This window comes from Notothenia rossii, assembly GCF_949606895.1.
Source record: "Notothenia rossii genome assembly, chromosome: 1".
NCBI lineage: Eukaryota > Metazoa > Chordata > Actinopteri > Perciformes > Nototheniidae > Notothenia > Notothenia rossii.
The window spans coordinates 15,468,730-15,488,436 of record NC_136912.1 but is presented as its reverse complement, the minus strand read 5'-3'; the positions used below and the strand labels follow the sequence as shown (position 1 = coordinate 15,488,436).

The following is a 19,707-nucleotide window of genomic DNA, read 5'->3' as shown; positions in this document are numbered from 1 at the left end:
GATTGGATGTTACATTAAGGTATTCACAATGAAAAGGAGAAAGATAAATAGGACAAAGGCCTTGGTCAGGGGCCAGTCTGATACCAACAAGTAAATAATTAACATCTTGATCATATATTATGTGTCAACATATTCAACTCATCATCATGTATTCCCCTCCACATTTAATACTCTAATGTATCTCCCTACTATCTCCCATGTTATGCATCTCCTTTTTCCTTTTAGGGCATTAAATAATAACAGCCATAAATGAGAATACATACTGGGCTCATCCTAACCCAGTTATTTGCCAGTGGGCGGGCTGCAGTGAAAAGGAGGAGCAAACACATGTCACATGTCCGCAGCAAAGGCACAGGTGTTCAGCCCTCCAGCTATTTGAACACACACAAACACAGACACAGCAGACACGATGGCAGTGTTACTCGGTAGTTACTCTATTGCTTTATTTGGAACCAGCTTTGTCATTGCGAGTCTGACTTACATCACCTACAGGCTGCTCAGCGGTTACCTGCACAAATGGTTCACAATGAAGCCTATTCCAGAGTTGGAAGGAACATATCCGATCATTGGAAATGCACTAATGTTCAAAAACAATCCAGGAGGTAAGACAAAAATCAACATTCTGCTACAGGATGCTGCATGTGATACAAAAGACTTGACTGAAAAAGTTTGTGTTTGCTTGATGCTGTATAATTACTGTAAGTGTGTAATTATATTGATTTTTTTCAGATTTCTTTGGTCAAATTCAGGATTTTGTCCGTGAGTTCAGTGATGCACCGCTATTTAAAATCTGGATTGGAACACTTCCATGTGTGATTTTGTTTCATGCTGAGAATGTTGAGGTACAGTGACTGACAACTCTACATTGCATACCAAATATGCAGTCAGTGGGTGTATCTGTGAATGTCCACATGTATTTTCTTCTGAATATGTAGTCTCAGTAGTTGAAGAGTAAAACATGTATATCTTTTTTTTATGCACATTCTGTGTAAAGCAATTATAGTCAAAGTGTTTGTAAAATATATTGAGGCACTTTCATTAATTTGACACTCATTAAAGGAGGCAGAAGCATGCTGTGTTGAAACTCATTTCAGCAAATCAACCTGAGTAGACCTTAACCTTGCACTCCCGACAACATGGTCTTTTGAATGTCATTGCACTTGTACACACTGCAGCCACTGCTACTGCTACATGACTGCAACTGCTCACATCTGCAGCTATTGAATAACAACATTTCTGTTTAATTGGTTATTCTTTCTTACGTTTGTTTTTTTTGCACTTGTTGCTTGTAGACTGTTCTGACCAATGCGGTTCATATGGAGAAATCCTATGTATACACCTTCCTTCACCCTTGGCTTGGAACTGGACTTCTTACTAGGTATCATATTATTTACTTAATTCACATTTTAAGCAACAAATATTTACCAATCACTTTATTAAAATCGTTTGTGCATAAATGTGTTCACCACTTCACTGTTGAACATGGTAAAGGGGGGTTTATTTTTTATTGTTTTATATAGCTTAACCTATAATATTACGGTGTAATATATAACATGTGTCGATTTATATTTTGTATTATTAATCTAAATGTTCAAAGTAACCAGTAACTAAGGGTGTAAAATGTAGTGGAGTAAAAACAACAAAAATGGAATGAAGTAATTAGTAGTTAGTAATTAAAAGTAATAGCCACCTGTCGCCCCTCCTTACTGCAGAACGTCTCTCATTATATGTGTTATAATGTTTTTTATAAAACGGATAAGTCAAATCAAGCAATCTGATTGGTTCTTAGCCTTGATATAATGAGCATATATCACGGGTAGAATTGTAGTTACTTTTCACAAGTCAGTATCCCTCTGCGTCTGAGAAAAAGCTACAACCGTTACAACTGTTACATTACGAAACTAACTAACTAACTAACTAACTAACTAACTAACTAACAAAGCTTAAGATGGAAACATTTAATGTTAACTTCGACCTCCGGGGTGGCCTTCCTATGGAGGAGTCAGGGGATTGAGCAGTGCCTATCTTCAGAAAAAAAAGCATCTAAACGACGACATGCAGAGCTACGTGAAGAGCAGGTAGAGCAACTCACCGGAGAAAGTGGAGCAATATTCTCGCCACGCCAAGCAACAGCCTAGTACAACCTCAGCCTAGTACAAGTAACCTCGTAAGCCATTCTAATGATGCTGGACAGTTTTTCAGTGGGTGCACAATAAACGGCAACATACAAATTAATGTAAATAAATAGCCAAATAATCGATCAACGCTGTCTGTCTAAAGGCCCTAACACACCAAGCAGTCACCAGAGAACTCGCCGATGCCAACGCCGACTGTTGCGTCGGCGTGTTCTCCTGCGTCTTGGCCATGTGTCGCACTGGAACACACCGCAAAGACTTCAGCCGAGTACGTACGAACTGCGCATGCGTGAGTGGCAATAACTCTCCTTACCAGCAGGCGGCGGTAGTGTGTATTCGTCATTAAAAACAGGCAACAACCGGAAGACAGAGAAGAGGAACAGACTACGTGATATAAACAAACAACAAATAGCGTGTGCGTTCCATTTTCACTCTCGTCCATCGAAAACATATTTTGTGCGGTACTGGAGCTATCAGCCATTGGAGTGTTGCTTGTGGAAGACATTCTCAAGCAACCATTTCGCTTCTTATGCACTGATTCGCTAGCTGAACAGCCAATCAGAGTGATTTCTTTGTCCAACTGCCTGTGGCCGACGCACGGCCGATTCAACATGTTGAATTGGCCGTGCGTCGGCCATGAAAGGCTAAATAAGGCGTGTCACGGCCGACGGTGCGGGACACACCAAATTTAGTTTGGGCGACAGGGCACGCTTCGTCATCCGACTAACGAAAACGGCCGATTTCGGCCTTGTGTGTCAGGGCCTTAATATGTTCGCTAGCTGTTAGTGTTGTTGCATAGCTACCACCTCGCACTATGTTTAGCGCAGAAGGCAAAGAAGGGACAATTTTATTTTGAACATCATTATTTTCTAATAAAAACTATTTAAATTGGAGTGTGTATTTTTCTTTCATATTGCTTCGCGTCGGGCCGAACAACGCCCTTTAGCTGTGATATAATGACCATATGATATATCACTGTACTTTTCCCAGTATAGTTCCGATAGTTCTTGAAATGTTGCGTTCACACCAAACAAATCCGGAATTAGAACTTAGTTCATGAGAACCTTTTCACTCCCTTTTCAGTCCCTGAGAGCCGGTACTTTCATGGGAGAAAAAGGTTCCCATTTCTGATTGGCTGGGCGGATTGCAAACCACGCCCTGTGAAACTCGGAAAAGTTTTGTGAAGCCGCCATTGTATTTTCTCGCATTAGCATTTTTAGCATTAGCCCAGCGCACCAACGTTCTGGCGATTTACTTGGAAGGCGTCAGTAGAAGCTGCTGGGAGTCCCAGCAGCTTCTACTGAAGCCAGTCCCCAACTCCGGGGACTTCCGGCCGGGGACTTTAGGTGGCAGTATACGCCGTGAAGTTGTTTGCGGCCTGCCAGTAAACCCAAAGCAGAAGAAGAAGTGACTTCAACGTCTTCATTTGGCTAATCCTCCCTCAGGGACTTATTCCGGTGTGAACGCGATCTGCTCTTTAGTTCATAAGAACTTCTGATTAACTAAGTACTGGTAACTAAGTACGGCAAAGTACTTGGTGTGAAAGCGCCTAATGTAACAAACTGTCGTCTGGTGCACAACTGAAAACGGTCTATTAGGTGTGAATGCGACCAATAGGCGCTTTCACACCAAGTACTTCGCCGTACTTAGTTCATGAGGACTTAGTTAATCTGAACGCTGACACCTCCTCATCACTCCACCGCTCCCATGTTTTTTTTTGTGTTGCCATAAGTTAGTCTCTCTCCGTTGCTGCGCTGGGCTAATGCTAATAATGGTGGTGGTTTGCAATCCGCCCAACCAATAATAAATGGGAACCTTTTTCCCCCATGAAAAGGGGGTGGAAAGGTTCTCATGAACTAAGTTCTAGTTCCGGATTTTTTTGGTGTGAATGCACATTTTCTGAACTATATCGGAACTATACTGGGAAAAGTACTCCGGTGTGAAAGTGCCTTATGATTCAGTGATGTGCGGTGAGGTTCATAGCTGGTGAGGCACTGACTCTTTCAGAGTTAGATTTGTAAATATTATATTTTGACCTTAATCAAAATATTCTGTTATTTTCAAAAGCTTTTTTAGTCTGATGTTTCGATTAATTTTAAACAGACCGTTCAACAAAAGGATACCCAAGAATGTAGTTTCATATTGGATTGTTCTCTCTTACGGCCCCTACACACGGCGGCGTGCGTTGTCGCTTGCCGGCGGGGGGGTGGGCTGAAACTCGACCAACAACCAATCACATGAATCTCAATGTTCTACTTTTGAAGCCTCGAGGGAGGCGTCAGCCAATCAAATTCCGCCAATGCAAATCTGCCAGTACCAGCGCTAGCCAATCAAACCGTGTGTATGCTGGGAGAGCCAGACAGTTCATTTCCTCATATGCCAAAAAATGGAGGAGAAAATAATCGTAGCGGTAGGGAATCAACCGGTGCTTTATGATCAGTCCCTGTTCACCTACCGGGATGCAAACCGGAGGAGCCAGGCATGGAGGGAGGTGGCAGAGACAGTGGGTGAAACTGGTAGGTTTTTGCCTGTTTGGGGAGTTTATATCCAGTTTACTTCGTTTGAATTGACAGCTAGCAGACATAGACAGTATTTATCCAGCATGGAATGTTGCGTAAAATAGCACCATAGACATTAATGTCATAAATGTTCATCATAAAGTGTGACATGTAAAACCTTTTATGCAATTGACAGGAAAGATTCATGTGATTGGTTGTTGGTCGCGTTCACGTAAACTCCCCAAGCTCAAGACCCGCCCACCGCCAAGCGGCAACTCAAGCCGCCGTGTAAGGGCCGTAAGTAAGATCCCATTTTCAATACAATTGTGGTCTTACCTTGACTTGAAGATGAAGTCCATTTGCCTATCCTCCTGGACAAAAATCTCTATTACTTTTTTGTAAAAGTCCTCCTTATTTTCCTCTAGTTTCAGAAGTCTAGTTTGTTGTTTGTCTCTACCGTGTCGTAGAATAACAGTAGCAACAAGAACCTTTGGGCCCACGTGCGCCCCCTGCAGTGCGGCAGAGGTTATGGCTGCCTCCCCTGGTGCTTTTTCATTGCTGTTGTATGATTAGACCAGCGAGCCTAAATATTATATACGTGAAATAAATTATTTAGAGACAATAGATGACGAGGATACATGTAATAAGGGGATCTACAAACATTACTTTTGTGACCTAGAGTGAGATGGGAACAGGCATGCACTTAGTGCTCGCCTCAAGCCAGTTTCTGTGGGGTGACGCATCTGAGGAGAGGCAGATCTCATCTCTGCCTCACCTTACCCCACTTAAACTGGAAACTTTTCTTTAGTTTTTTTGTCGTTACATTGGAGTATGACAGGTGAGGCTCTGCCTCCCCTGACTGCACGTCGCTGCTGTGATTACTATAGGCCTTTCATTCATAATTTCAGTGGGAGGGAGGGGGAGACACTCCCCTTATTGTGCGTCAGCAGACAGGCTACAAGTGTGTTAGGTTCAAGTTAGACAACTAATGTCTGGGTTAGTGTTCATGACTTCATGTTTATGTCATGTTAATGTTTAATCTTAATGCACACGTATTTCCCGTGCTTTCCAATAGTTTACATTGTTTTTATTCCACTTAAATAACCTGTTCAATACAAACATGCCACTTGTAAAAATTAAATAACATTTCTGTGAACTGATATTTGTTTAGTGAGCTTATTAGAGGATGTTCCCTAAAAGATTGAAACATGTCAATGAAGATGTCAGACTTAGTATATTTGTTAATAATTACATACAATACATGGAATTTGTGTGTGTTCCAAGGGAATCTGCGGCCCTCTGGTTGCCAGTACATACATGACGTGGCCCCCACCACCACCCAAGTTGCCCATCCCTGCATTAGACATAAGTAGGTTATTAGTTGCAGGGTGTTTACATTTTAAAAAGAAAAACATTGTTTATATACTCTCAGCCAGAAGGTGGTGGTAGAGAATTATAAATCTTTAAAAAGTAAATTGGATAGTCATTTGTTCACTTGATTTATGGATATTTAACATCCAAATTTAGGTTTTGGGGTGAGGATTGATAACGTTCAAGGGATTACCATTATTAATGTGGTTAATTGAAATGGATTATTTGTAATAAATTATTAATTTAACCTGAAGGTGGAGTAAAAGGATCACCGCCTGGGGAACAATAGTATGTGTTCCAACGGAAATACCAAGGAAAAGTCCAGAGGGTCACTCCAAACATACTTTATTCTTTTGTTATTATGAATATCCACAGCCAATTTTATGTTAGTGTATTTTAAAGTCCAGGTTTAGGCTTGTAACACAAGGTCTCAAAAGTCAAATAAATGTTATAATTAGAGCAGATAAGATAGGTGTGGAGATATGGAAGGAGTCAGTGGCATAATAAATGTATTGATAAGTACAACAAATGTATAGCATATATATTGAAATAAATAACAAATGTGTGGAGAATATAAAATGCATATAAAGATATGTAAATAAGATTTTGTTCTTCCAAACCCTTTAACTCTCCTTGTTGTCTTCTTCTTTTGGTCAGCACTGGCCCTAAGTGGCGTCAGCGGCGGAAGATGTTGACCCCCACCTTCCACTTCTCCATCCTGATAGAGTTCTTGGAAGTGATGAACGAGCAGGCGGAGATCCTGGTGGAGAAGCTGGAGAAGCAGGCGGGGAAGGGTCCATTTAACTGCTTTAATCACATTACCCTGTGTGCCCTGGACATTATATGTGGTGAGTATATTTGAAGTGAATGTGACTAGGACAATAAGAAAGATGTCCAACAAATATCCAACATTTCTTTTTCAGAAACCGCAATGGGAAAGAAGATTCACGCCCAGAGTAATTCTGACTCAGAATATGTTAAGAGTGTGTACAAGTGAGTAATTTTGTCATCACAACACAGACAATAATAGAGTTATTGGGTCAAATTGTATGATTATTATGAATATTTTGCCTCCATCCTAACTTTTTGTCTTTAGGATGAGTGACATTATCAGCCGCAGACAGAGGACACCTTGGTTTTGGCCTAACTTTGTGTACAATTACTTTGGTGACGGACGGGAGCATGACAGGACACTCAAAGTCCTGCACTCCTTTACAAACAAAGTGAGTAATGAAGCCTGTGGTTTGAAAATCTAAATGTGGAGAATGTGTGGAATCAATATAAAGCATTCAGCCTTAACCTTGACCCTCATTTCCTCTCAGGTGATACATGAAAGATCTGAAAAAATGTCCCATATTGAATCAGATAACGACTCTGACAATGGAACAAAGAGAAGACGAGCATTTCTGGACATGCTCTTGATGACCACCGATGAAGATGGCAACAGGATGAACAATCAGGAAATTCAGGAGGAAGTGGACACCTTTATGTTTGAGGTTAGTGGATACAAATATACAACTAAGATTATTTATTTATGTATTTCTCCCCGACATAAATGCACATTCCTCTGGTCACAGTTTGGCATACATGAGCATATGATACACTTCCACAACACACTGTCATACCCTAAAAGAAACTATCAATCTTTATCATATCAAATCATGATTGACTGTCTTTATCATGTATTGTGTTAATGTTTGAACTTTGTGTTACTTGTATTTGGTTAGTTAAAAAAAATGTCATGAAACTATATTAGACTTGCCTGGATTGTTCGAAAACCAAAACAGCAAAGCACTGCTAACGCTTCTCTGTGTCTGTTGAATGTGTACAACAACACATTCACTATAATAACTTAATTATTTTATGGCTCATTTTCAAGCTTTTTTCTCTGTCCCCAAGTGGTCCTAACAAAATCTATTAACCCAAGTATTTTCTATTAAATGTGTATTCAACTCCCCTTTTTCTGCAGGGCCATGACACTACAGCAGCCTCCATGAACTGGGTCGTGCATCTGCTGGGTGCCCACCCCGAGGCGCACAGCCGAGTTCAACAAGAGCTCCAGGAGGTGTTCGGTAACATGCCCTCTCCCCAAATACCACACCTTCCCTCTTTCATGACATCATTTGTTTTCCTTCCCAAAGGCCTTTTGACTCAGATGTATCTGTTACAAGTCTAATGGGGCTTATACAGAGATATTAGCTGTGAAAATATTTGCCTAAAAACACAAAGAAGAATTGAATTATTTTCACTCCTTTGTGGATTTACGATGGCCTCAAAGCATTTTTCCATGACGCAAGCTGGATGGCTTTGTTGAAGTAACAGATGCTAAGCTAACACCAGGTTGATGTTCTTTATTTTGTTACTGTATTTTGTTGTAATAGGCCTATTTAAATGATTATTTACATTAACTAACTGCAGATTTCTTGAATTAGATGTATAGTCTATCTATTGAAATGTAGGCAGTAAAGCAGTGACTTTTGAACTCCTAATTAAAAGCAACATATCAATGGCGTGGGTCACTTAAACAATGTAGTACTATCACACTCTTATCTACCATAGAAGTAGAATATATGTCAAGGATATAGAAGTAGAAAGTACAAAACGTTAGCAGTCTGACCTCATTTACACTCTGTTTCGTATTATCTGTACGGTGTTCTGACTTTAACACTGTTTTTGTTTATTGGACAAAGGTACATCTAACCGGCCTGCTAACATGGAGGACCTGAAGAAGCTCAAATACCTGGAGTGTGTGATCAAGGAGGCCCTGCGACTGTTTCCCTCTGTGCCTTTCTTTGCCCGCAACATTGGTGAAGACTGCCATATCAGTGAGTGACCACACTCTATTAAAACATCACATTCTTTTTTTAATAAGATAATAATTCCTCTGTCATTTTCACCTGAAACATATCATTCTTTGTGAGATTACATTTATTGTACAAAAATAAAAACCACCATTTTATAACAGTAACTAAGTTTATTTATACCTGTAGATGGTTTCAAGGTGCCCAAAGGTGCAAATGCCATCGTTTTGACCTACGCTCTCCACCGTGACCGGCGCTACTTCCCTGAGCCCGAGGAGTTCAGGCCTGAGCGCTTCCTGCCTGAGAATGCAGTGGGACGGCCTCCGTATGCGTACATCCCCTTCTCCGCTGGACTCCGCAACTGTATCGGTAAGAAACGGGAAAGGTTTGATTGTCTATAGTTGATCAGATCCGTCAATCATATTTCCCAGATTTTCCTCAGAGATTCTCTGGAGAGTAACCACGTGTTTGTCTGTAATCCCCCTCAGGTCAGCGTTTCGCTCTCATGGAGGAAAAGGTGGTCTTGGCAGCCATCCTGCGTAACTTTAGTGTTGAAGCTTGTCAGAAACGTGAAGATCTACGGCCATTAGGAGAGCTCATCCTGCGACCAGAGAAGGGCATCATTATTCAACTGGAAAAGAGAATTTTATCAAACTAGCACCTGCTCAGGTTGACAGAAGCTATTGAGAATTTTATGGATTTTTATTTATTTATTTATTTAAATGCTCTTAGAGTGGTCAGGTGGAGTTGTGATCTTGGTGTTTGGATTTTACAACCTTCTCATCATTATAGTCTTCATAATTACAAAAAACTAAGCTTCTTGACGATAAATGAAGACTGTTGATTGTTTTCTTTCCTTGAATAAGCTACATAATGCACAACTCTAACTCAACAACAACCACAACCAAGAATGTAAAAGAAAACCGGTAAAAATATGTAATTTAATTGTAAGTATTATATTGCTATGAAGAGCTAAGCAATGCCAGTATTTTGGAACTTATGTTAATAAAACTTTCTTTAACAAATGTAGCTTCGAAGCAAATGTTATGATGGGATAACGGTGCTTCCTCGCTGGTTTTAGTCACTGCCATCCATTTTTCTAGGTTGTTTGCTTTAAAAGAAAAGGAATATTGGTATCATTAGTTTCTGCTATACCTCCTGTTAATACCTGCAAATCTAGGGAACGTACAAATATTGAAATGCTCATGATTTTTTATTTTGTGATAAAACATCTTAAGCAGAAAGTCTCTGTAGAAAGAGACTTTATTATACGGCACAGCTGGTAATACAATCCTGAAGCTTCTAACTCAGAGAGATGCAGGGCCGGGCTTAATAAGAAACACTTTACATATTCATTTCATGTACAAACATCATAACAAATTCAAGCCTTTCATTCGTGCAGGATCTTTTGCATAATGTTGATTATCAAACCCCTAGCTGTATAATGTTCATTGTGTAACACCGAAATAAATGTCCTATTTAAGTTTGATAAATCCTCGACCCTTTATCGGTCTCTGTCTTGTTTTCTTGTGTTATTCCGACTGAGAAAGACTGTTTGTGTGACTTGGGGAGTGTGTTGGATGCCACGTGGTTACAGCACATGTCATATGACGACATTATACCCATTTTCTAATTGGTAAACATATTCCACGATGTAACTGGAAGGCACATTTTCCATCAGACCATCCCTGAACACAAATACTCACATTTAACTCTGAACATTGTCAAAAAGCTTTTCAGTACTGTTTAAGTAAAACTCCCTATGTCCAATCAACCTGGTGTGTGGAAGTCTTGGAGGATCCATTCAGAGTTTGTGAGCTAAACTTTTCAAAATCACATTGAGGTCAGAAGGATCCATCGTCACACCGTGTAATCAAAGCATGGCACAATTGCAAATGACCCCATCCATAACGTCACAAGGTGATTTAGCTGGCATGCCTGCAAGGATCATTGCCTAACACCAAAACAACATGACTGGTGATTCATTGCCGGCTCTACCCTACTATTATTTGAATTATTGAGCACTCAAATCAATGGCTGGATGGAGCTGAGGCTCCTCCGCTCTAAATGAGGCTAAGATTATCTAATAAATGGCTAAAATAAAGGAAATTCAGACCAGATTCAGTGGCCACAGTATGAGGATTTTAGGACATCATGAATGTGCTAAGTGGATACGTTTCAAACTATAAAGCATTTATTTACTTGGTGGAAAATATTCAAAGAATGAATGTAAATTAAAGGGGACCTATGATGCAAAATCCACTTGTTCATGTCTTTTATAAACATGTGTCTCCTCGGTGTAAAGAGATTCTAAAAGTTTGAGGAAAAAAGATTAGCTCGCTTTTTGACCTGATCCATTTATTTAAAAACCTGTTTGTGAGCTGATCAGATATTGGCCACTTTATGATGTCATAACGATTTTTTGGCTTGTGTAACCATTAGCCAATAACCACTAGGTAACCCCCCCCCCCCCCCCCCCACCTTATCACCTGAATCTCCTCCTAGAGCACCATTGTGTTCTTTCTAATCAAATATCTCACAGAGGGGCGTGGGGAGTGGCTCCTTATTTTCATCTAAACTTTAGATGAAAAAGTGCCACTCCCAATGATTCTGGATCTATTACTTTAGTTTCTAAAGCAGGGGTCGGCAACCCCTGGCACGCGTGCCAGCCATACTTGTCAACCCTCACGATTTTCGCGGGAGACTCCCGATTTCATTGCCCTCTCCCGGTTTCCTCCCGGGGTCATATTTCTTTCGCATTTCTTCCGATTTCTGACAAAATCAGATTTACTCAGGACTGTTTCCACTCAGACTTTAATACAGCTACACCATCTTTTGGTTTCCATGGTAACACGTCTCTTTAGTAGCGTGCAACTGAAAGTCTGAGAGGGTGAGGCAGATAGTCACAGAAAACAGAACAAGAATCGACAACTACTCTACTCTCTGACTGACTGCGGTCAAGCCAGCCTCCACTCGGGAAAAAACCTAGTCAAGCCAGCCCGCACGTGATATTGTGGTGCGTGAATATCCTATGCATTACGGTAGAGTCAAAACAAATTATCCCTCTGTGTTTAGATGAGAATAAAACAAAAACTGTCCAGTATCAAAGACTCATTTCACTTCAGGGTGATAGCAGGACATCCCATATAGTCACTCAGAAAAAATCAGGACATTCTGATGTAGAGTTTCAAAATAAAAGACCTTTGAAGTCTCATATATGAGCTATCATCCCTGTTTTTAGATGCCACACATATGCTCCATCAAGGATGGTGCTACAGGCCGCAAGGCATTGCACTTAGAACTACAATAAGCATGTTAATGTTAATCTAACATTTTGAAATGCTCCCGATTTCTGTGGTCTCAACGTTGGCAAGTATGGTGCCAGCATTGGCACGCGGCACCGTAACCAGTGGCACAATAGGAATAAGTGGAATAAGTTTGCAAAAATATTTAAATTGTATTTTCGGATCCTGAACGAGACCGCCGCCAGAGCGCGTCTCCCCGTTACCTGCAGAAGGAAGCCATGCACGCAACGCAGCCCGCTCTCTTTAACTCCAGGTGACTTTCTGCCGCTTTCCTCTGTGGTGCAGTGCTGATCGTTTCACCAGGGAGGAAAGCACTTCACAAATTGCAGCAGTACAGTACCCATAAGGAGCTGTACAAATGCCGCAGTTTTTGTGTGGCTGTGTCTTTAGTTGAAAGCCCAGTGGCGATCTGCTCATCTCTTATCGAAATGATATGCTACAAAGGGGCGGACTGGCCATCTGTGTGTTGAACTTTCCAGTCGGCTCCCAGACCGTAGTAGAGGAGGGCAGAAGAAACAAGCTTCAGGTTCAAAAACCCACTTAAGCTTAAATGACTGGAGAGAGGCGAGCTCTTCTTGGGAGGCCGTTGCATTTATTTAGCTGTTCTTCTGTTTCACAAAATACATCACAGACCTCTGTTTTTCTGCTTCCTCGTTTCACTTCCAGAAACATACACACGTTCCCTCACTGTCGCTCTGCCATCCACACAAACACACATGCACAAGCCACACCCCTCTCTCTCTCTTAAAGGGACAGCGATCTCATCTAACTCTGACTCCTAATATCATAACATGTGTGCTCTGGAGAATCACAGAACGGACGATCGTCCTTATTATTATGCCGTTTAAACAAAAATATTTAAATGTGTTTGTTAAATTCGGCATCATGTAAGTTGCGCTGACAGGTCCACACACTGCCTCCCCGCAGCGAGGCTCCCCCGCCCTCCTGCTGATAGTTGACGAGCGTCAAGCTCCTCAACCGCCCCCCCCCCCGTTGATGATTCTCGATTGTTGGCACGCTGATAACAATTTTTTTTAAAATGGCACTTCATATCGAAAAGGTTGCCGACCCCTGTTCTAAAGTAACGGACCCAGAATCAGCACTTTTGAAACAGGGCTTAAACAGAGGAGATTATTGGATGTTACAATGATCACAGACGACCCTGAGCTGCACCAACAGGCTGTGAATCAGGTGGTCGAGTGGACTGATAGCAATGCTCTCGAGATCAACAGCAAGAAAACTGAGGAAATCATTTTTGGCTCACAATCTGACTCCCATAAAGTCCCCATTGTCATCCATACAGATGAAATCAAGCAGGGAGTTTCATACAAATACTTGGGTGTAATGATTGACCATCTGCTGTCATGGAAGGATCACATTGAATATCTGTGCAAAAGGACAAAACAAATAATTTATTTTCTCCGCCGTCTTAGGTCTTTTGGAGCGAGCAGAGAAATTCTTCTGTTGTTCTTTACATCTGTGATCATGTCCATTCTGCAGTAGCCTACTGCAATATTACCTGGTACAAATGTTTGTCAGCAGCTTTAAAATCAAAACTGCTCCACCTGTTAAAAATCTGCTCAAAGATTGTTGGTCAACCCTGTCAGAGACTCTATGACTCAGCCTATCATAACAACCTAGTGAGGCTGTCCAACAACATCATCTGTGACCCAAACCATGTTCTGAACAGTGAATAGGACAAATAAAGTAATATTGTATCGTATCTGTTTGGTATTTCGAGCCAAACACTTCAGAGACATATTTTGTATATATCTGAGACCTATAATATTATATATTGATGAAAAACAGTATAATAGGGGACCTTTAAAGTGTGTGGATATCCACAAACTTTAGTGCAGATATTTTGTTGTAGTACTGTGTGAATATGACTCCCGTTCACAGGCCAAGCCATTTTTTGTGAGCGCAACAAAACAAAAAATGGATGAAGATGAGGTTGCGACAGACTAACCTTATTGGTCTGCCAAAGGTCCCTCAACTCTCCCCTGCCTGGCAGTTATATTTTACTTTGCATTGCAGCAAAGTCATATTTCTCAACATTTCAGTTACTTGCAGCAACAGTAAGGAAGCTACATTTTTACAGCAGTATAATTTACACAAGAAAGAGAGAATACCAATTCCAGAACATTGTTGTTTAACATGCAAGGTATTAGATAGCTGGACATGTGACACTGGGAGAAGATAAAATAAATGTTTGCAGACGTTTGCGCAGTTTTGGATTCCAAAACAAGTAATCTATGAAGCAATAAAGCCCTGGTCAGCACATTTGGGGACACAAGATTATCCATGGGGTCAATGAATGATTAATAAATAGAGGCAAAGGGTGAATTCACATTGCAGAGAACTATCTACAGTAAGAGAGGTGTTTCACAAGTTCAGCCATGGTATGTGAAACAGTTTATAAGTGATCCGCCTTTTTGTACTGGGCAGTTTCAACACAACACCCCAAGAGGGCCTTCCATTAGTCTAAGCTACCTCGATTTTTTACAAAACTTTGTTAAATTAGTTTTGTTTTTCCATAATCCTTTTGTTATTTGTTGAAAAATATATGTATCAGTGCATGGTTTTCATTTGTTTTGTCATATTTCAGAACAATGAGTGTAAAACATCTGCTATCTAAAAATCAATATTTGTATGGATTAATATACTATGGCGTCCTGTATTTAAGTTCTGCAGACAATGCTTGATTTGACAAGGATGACTTTCTGCCTTTACAGTTTGTCCCACAAATTCAATACTGTTGCTCTTTTGTTGAAAATGTTCTGTGTTGTGATCCTTAAAACAACATGAAAGATTTCAATCTGACTTCTCTCAGAGACCCATACGTCCTTGGGCATTGTGATGTGATGGAATTAAACCACTTCAAGGCGGCAAATGATGATACATTTCCTATTTCACTTCCACACGTGAGACTTTGTTAATTAGAGTTTGAATTATTGTGACTCCACGAAAAGAGGAATAAACCTGCTTTAAGGACACAATAGAGCCTCACATACAAGAGAGCAAGTATCAGTAATTTACAAAATGACCTTAGTTAAACTGGCCTGCTTTTAAATAATGTGTAGTTCAAATTGATGTCCAGAGAGAGGCAGCAGTGTATGCTTACATAAGCGTGTGCAGTGGAAGGACATCCATGAGTTCCTGTGTTCTGTACATTGTGTCTGTGTGTGTGTGCGTGTGTGTGTGTGTCAGTCAGTGAGTAAAGGGAGAGTGAGAACAGCACAAACAGCAAAATGTATCTCTTTTCTTAATGCCCAGTGGTTTCATGATGAGTGACAGCTGTACTCAGCATGTGTACAGTTTAGAGCCTGTGGGTCTCAGATTATCTGTGTTCTGACACTTGAATGAGACACGATAACGTGCAAAGTCCCTTAAAAAAGTTAATTACCAGATGTCCAGTCTGGGAATTTGGCTGGGACTTTGGCTTGCGTCCAATACGTTTAATTCAATCCTCTCATCCCCTTATCATGTACAATTATAAACTCTTCTAGATTCTGATTTAAATATGACAAGTTCAATTTCACCACGAGGGAACTGTAATCCAAAAGCAAAACCAACTGGCTGTCATTTGCAAATAGCTGCACACTATCTTTACAAGCTCATGTTGCCTTGAAATTGCAAACCTTAAATGACTCGCTGGATGTTTCTCAAGTTTAGTATAAAGCTGTACAGAAGTAGCCCTTGCCCTACAATAATGTAGATCCTCACTTTCACTATTCTAACTAAAGGAATGACCTGCAAGTTCAACATTATTTAAACGTTACTAATTACACTTTTAATAGTGTCTGTGTATCAAAAGCCCATCAATGAACCTATTTGTCTTATTGTTAAGTGTGACAGCCTGGGTATAAATTGAGAAAGACAGTAAGTAGTAAATCTCGTCTTTGGTATTTCAATGGGATTAGTTGAAAAAACAACTCCAGTTTCATAATCCACGTTTTTACTAGCAGCACTATTCGGTCATAAAAATATGTATAAAATAATAAAAAAGAGAACATTTTATTTTAAGTGACCAATTATGAATAAGAAATTCAATGAAACTGTTTACTTCTGGGAAAATTTGTCCTCTATAATCTATATAATATTTGATTAAAAAACTGAAATAACAGAAAATTATGCATTTGAGTTTTATACATTCAGTTCAGCTCACAAGCACTACATTTTTACAATATTGGTTCACCTACTGAATAAAAAAAGAAGAAGAAATGAACGAATGAAAGTAAAACTAGAAAGCAAATTCAGGAAGTACGTTTACAGATTCAAATTTATGGTATCAACCCAAAGAACAGTACAGCTTGAAAGAAAAAATACAATCAGTTTATTACACAAGAAACTAAATAAGCTCTTTTAATTCATTGTTTTTAGTAACAATGTAATCCTTCTTATTATTCCCAATTTAAAAAGAAATGTAACAGCAATCTGATTACGTTTGATTTGAATGTAACTGTAAGGAAAGTATAGTATAGTTATCTTTTTTGTATCCTCAATACATTACTCCCCAAGCCACACACACACACACACACACACACACACACACACACACACACACACACACACACACACACACACACACACACACACACACACACACACACACACACACACACACACACACACACACACACACACACACACACACACACACACACACACACACACACACACACACACACACACACACACACACAGCACTCAGTGTCACCACCCATCTCTTTCGCTCTCCTCTATCTGCCAACCTCAATTCAGTCTGTTTCACATCAAATAAATGCTGCTTAGAGATCAAACCCAATTCAGGATGGTGTTGTCCAATATGGATGGACGCAGGTAGATGTTGATGGAGAAAGCGAAGGGGAAAGAGGAAGACAAACAGTCGAACAGGAAGTGTCTGAGATTAGATGGAGGGGAAAACAAATGAGGTAAGCAGGGGAGCAGAAGTCTGAAGGAAGGACAAATTGAAAATGAACATGAGTGCGAGGCAAGGATCACACAAACCAGACAATCTGAACTATTGCTGAAGATATAGCAGCCAGAGAAATTATAGGATTTTTTGGGGTCAAAATAACCACATCGGCTATCTTTACTGTTCCAATAGAAACATCTGAGAGTTAGCCACAAACTTTGAGGTGGACATGTGCGCATGGCTCAAGGCCACAGATTTTTCCTCTCCTTTGAAGTACACATATACTTAATCTCACAGCTAAATTGTTTGAAATGTAGGTCATGGCTCCAATTTCACTACAGTGGGGCAAGAATTAAAAACCACCCACACTTCAATGCATCAGCGGCTAGACCCTCTTTTACCTTGACTCCATAACAATCTTTCCACAATAATTTCTGTTACGGTCCCTAATAGTCTAGGGTGAAAGGGAAATAAAAAATATATAAAATAATCAGGCAATTTGCAAACTTAAAATATATTGTTTAATTAATCCAAAATAAGGGGTAACTTGGCTCATTAGCCAAGTTACAAAACAAACTGAAGACAAAAGAAAACAACTTTCTTACAAAAGAAAGTGATAACAAGAACCATGTAAAAAGAAACAATGTAGCACATCTTCTAACACTACACAGACTAACAGGTCTCACACAGAGACAACACACTTCACATGCTGCCCAGAGGGGAAGGGAAGAGAGGGGTGCAACAGCTCCTCAATCCTTTATACAGGGTTTGATTGGGGATTGGGAGCACCTGAGAGACAGGTTGCATCTGTTTGGCAGTGGCTCAGTCAGTAGGGGCTTGGACTGTGAGCCGTAGGGTCGCCGGTTCAAGTCCCTGAACAGACCTAAATATGGAGTGTGGACTGCTACTTGGAGAGGTCCCAGTTCACCTCCTGGGCCCTGCCGTGGTGCCCTTGAGCAAGGCACTGGACAACCCCCCCCCCCCCCCTCCCATTGCTCCCCGGGCGCTGTGCAATAGCTGCCCACTGCTCCTACTAGACTCCTGGTACTAGGGTTAAATGCAGAGAACAAATTTCACTGTGTGTGCTGTGTGCTCTGCATGTGTGACCAATTAAAGAGGGTTTCATCCCTCCGATTCTATATTCTATCTGGAGGGAGACAATCAGGTGGAGAGGGGGGAGTCTAACCCACAAACTAACCACGGCAGGTAACATCTCTCATGAAGAACATGAGTTTTTTGGACATGCTTCTTATTAAGTTTCAGTTAACACTACATGATTTAATTATAAGAAAATCGAAAGTCCATTACCTTGACTTGAACACAACATAAGACTGTTGAGGGTTAGGTGCAAAGTTAAGGCTCTCAGTTAACTGTTTACGCTTTGACATGTAGACAGGAGGAGCAAGGAATGAACCACCAGCCTAGCGCACAGTGGTTATTTAGGTTGCTTTGTTCTTCTTTTAATGTGGAACACATGATGCAGGGTGAAAATTGTATTTGATGCAGGGTGAAAGGAAATATTTGCTTGAAGGGAATGGACAACATTTAGGGCAGAGCCCTCTGGTGTTCTGTCATTGGATACAATTGACAGTGTCAGTCCAATGGAGAAGATGGGATGCAGGGTGCTCTTTCAGGGGATACAATTTGGTGCAGGGCTCATCCAATGGAGCAAATGTAATGCAGGGCCCTATGGTGTTCTGTCATTAGAGACAGTTTGGTTTAAGGCACTAAAGGGTGTCCTTTAAATGGACACGATCTGGTACAAGACCCTCTAGGGTGCCTTTCCAACTGAGAACATTTGATTGCAATTCCCTCTTGTCTGTCATTCCAATGGAGGAAATGTTGCAGTGTCCTTAAGATCCTCCTTACAATGGAGAACGGTGATGCAGGGCCCTGTAGGCTGCTCTTTCTGGTGGATGACTTTATTTCAGCCGGTGCCAGTCAATTTAGCTATCAGACAAACTGACCATGCAGATGAATACAGAACAGGACACATACAGTTCAAAGAGAAATCTGAGAAGTTACCTCTGGGTTCTCCTTACTGTAGTGGAAGAAGCAGAGAAAGAGAAGGGTACATGCTTCTCAAAATCTGCTCCATATCAGACTCTCCATGACAGGCTTCTCTACAAACCCCATGGGGCAAATAAAAGAGGGAAAGAAAGACATGAACTGCATACATTATGGCTAGCATTGCATCCAACATTTCTCAAAAGTAGAGAGCAGTGTGTCCGACAGACACGCAGGATTAAGGATTGAATCCTTGTCCACTCCATATAAGAAGACTTTAGGGATGAATAAAATCAAAACTCCACTCATCTATCCTCCAACACGTTTTTGTCCAAGACTGTCTCCAAAGATGGGTATTACAACACCAGCTAAAGGGTCCTTCTAACCACCAACTTGGTTTCTCTGCCAAGCTATTTGTTTGTCTTTAATCAAAAGATTGAATTAGAAAGACTGCTGCCTTATTAGACTTCTTGTCCTCTGGCTCTTTTGCTGTTGAGCTTATTTACAGTATTCACAGTATGTGCTGGACCTTGAAAATGTTCTTGGCCATTGTATGATCACAAACAACTCTATATTTAAATTATATTCATTTTAAGTTGTTTAATCCACTCAGTTTTTCCTTGCCTGAATTTGAAAGGATAAATTGGGTAAGTAAAAACTGCACACGTTACA

At 40.6% G+C, this 19,707-nt stretch overlaps 1 protein-coding gene across 4 annotated transcripts; it reads left to right on the top strand.

Annotated features, from left to right (window-relative positions):
• The first annotated feature begins 386 nt into the window (after positions 1-386).
• cyp4v2a (cytochrome P450, family 4, subfamily V, member 2a) lies at positions 387-10,310 on the top strand. Of its 4 annotated transcripts, XM_079653492.1 has the most exons (13): positions 576-602; positions 730-842; positions 1,293-1,378; positions 4,830-4,934; positions 5,918-6,002; positions 6,662-6,852; positions 6,928-6,997; positions 7,101-7,227; positions 7,327-7,500; positions 7,974-8,076; positions 8,695-8,829; positions 8,995-9,174; positions 9,294-10,310. In XM_079653492.1, exons 3-13 carry the CDS (start codon positions 1,306-1,308, stop codon positions 9,461-9,463), a joined length of 1,413 nt encoding a protein of 470 aa, XP_079509618.1. In that variant the 5' UTR covers positions 576-602; positions 730-842; positions 1,293-1,305; the 3' UTR covers positions 9,464-10,310. The 4 variants fall into 4 exon arrangements, with proteins under 4 accessions (XP_079509616.1, XP_079509618.1, XP_079509619.1 ...); XM_079653493.1 differs by lacking the exon at positions 4,830-4,934 and having other exon boundaries at positions 583-602; XM_079653490.1 differs by lacking the exons at positions 4,830-4,934; positions 5,918-6,002 and having other exon boundaries at positions 387-602.
• Positions 10,311-19,707: the final 9,397 nt, after the last annotated feature.

What these genes read in the sequence shown, in the direction of transcription:
- cyp4v2a (XM_079653490.1), top strand. Translation starts at nt 410, where the DNA reads ATGGCAGTGTTACTCGGTAGTTACTCTATTGCTTTATTTGGAACCAGC. An exon ending in GGAACTGGACTTCTTACTAG is followed by an intron (nt 1,379 to 6,661) that starts GTATCATATTAT and finishes TCTTTTGGTCAG; the next exon opens with CACTGGCCCTAAGTGGCGTC. An exon ending in TGGACACCTTTATGTTTGAG is followed by an intron (nt 7,501 to 7,973) that starts GTTAGTGGATAC and finishes CTTTTTCTGCAG; the next exon opens with GGCCATGACACTACAGCAGC.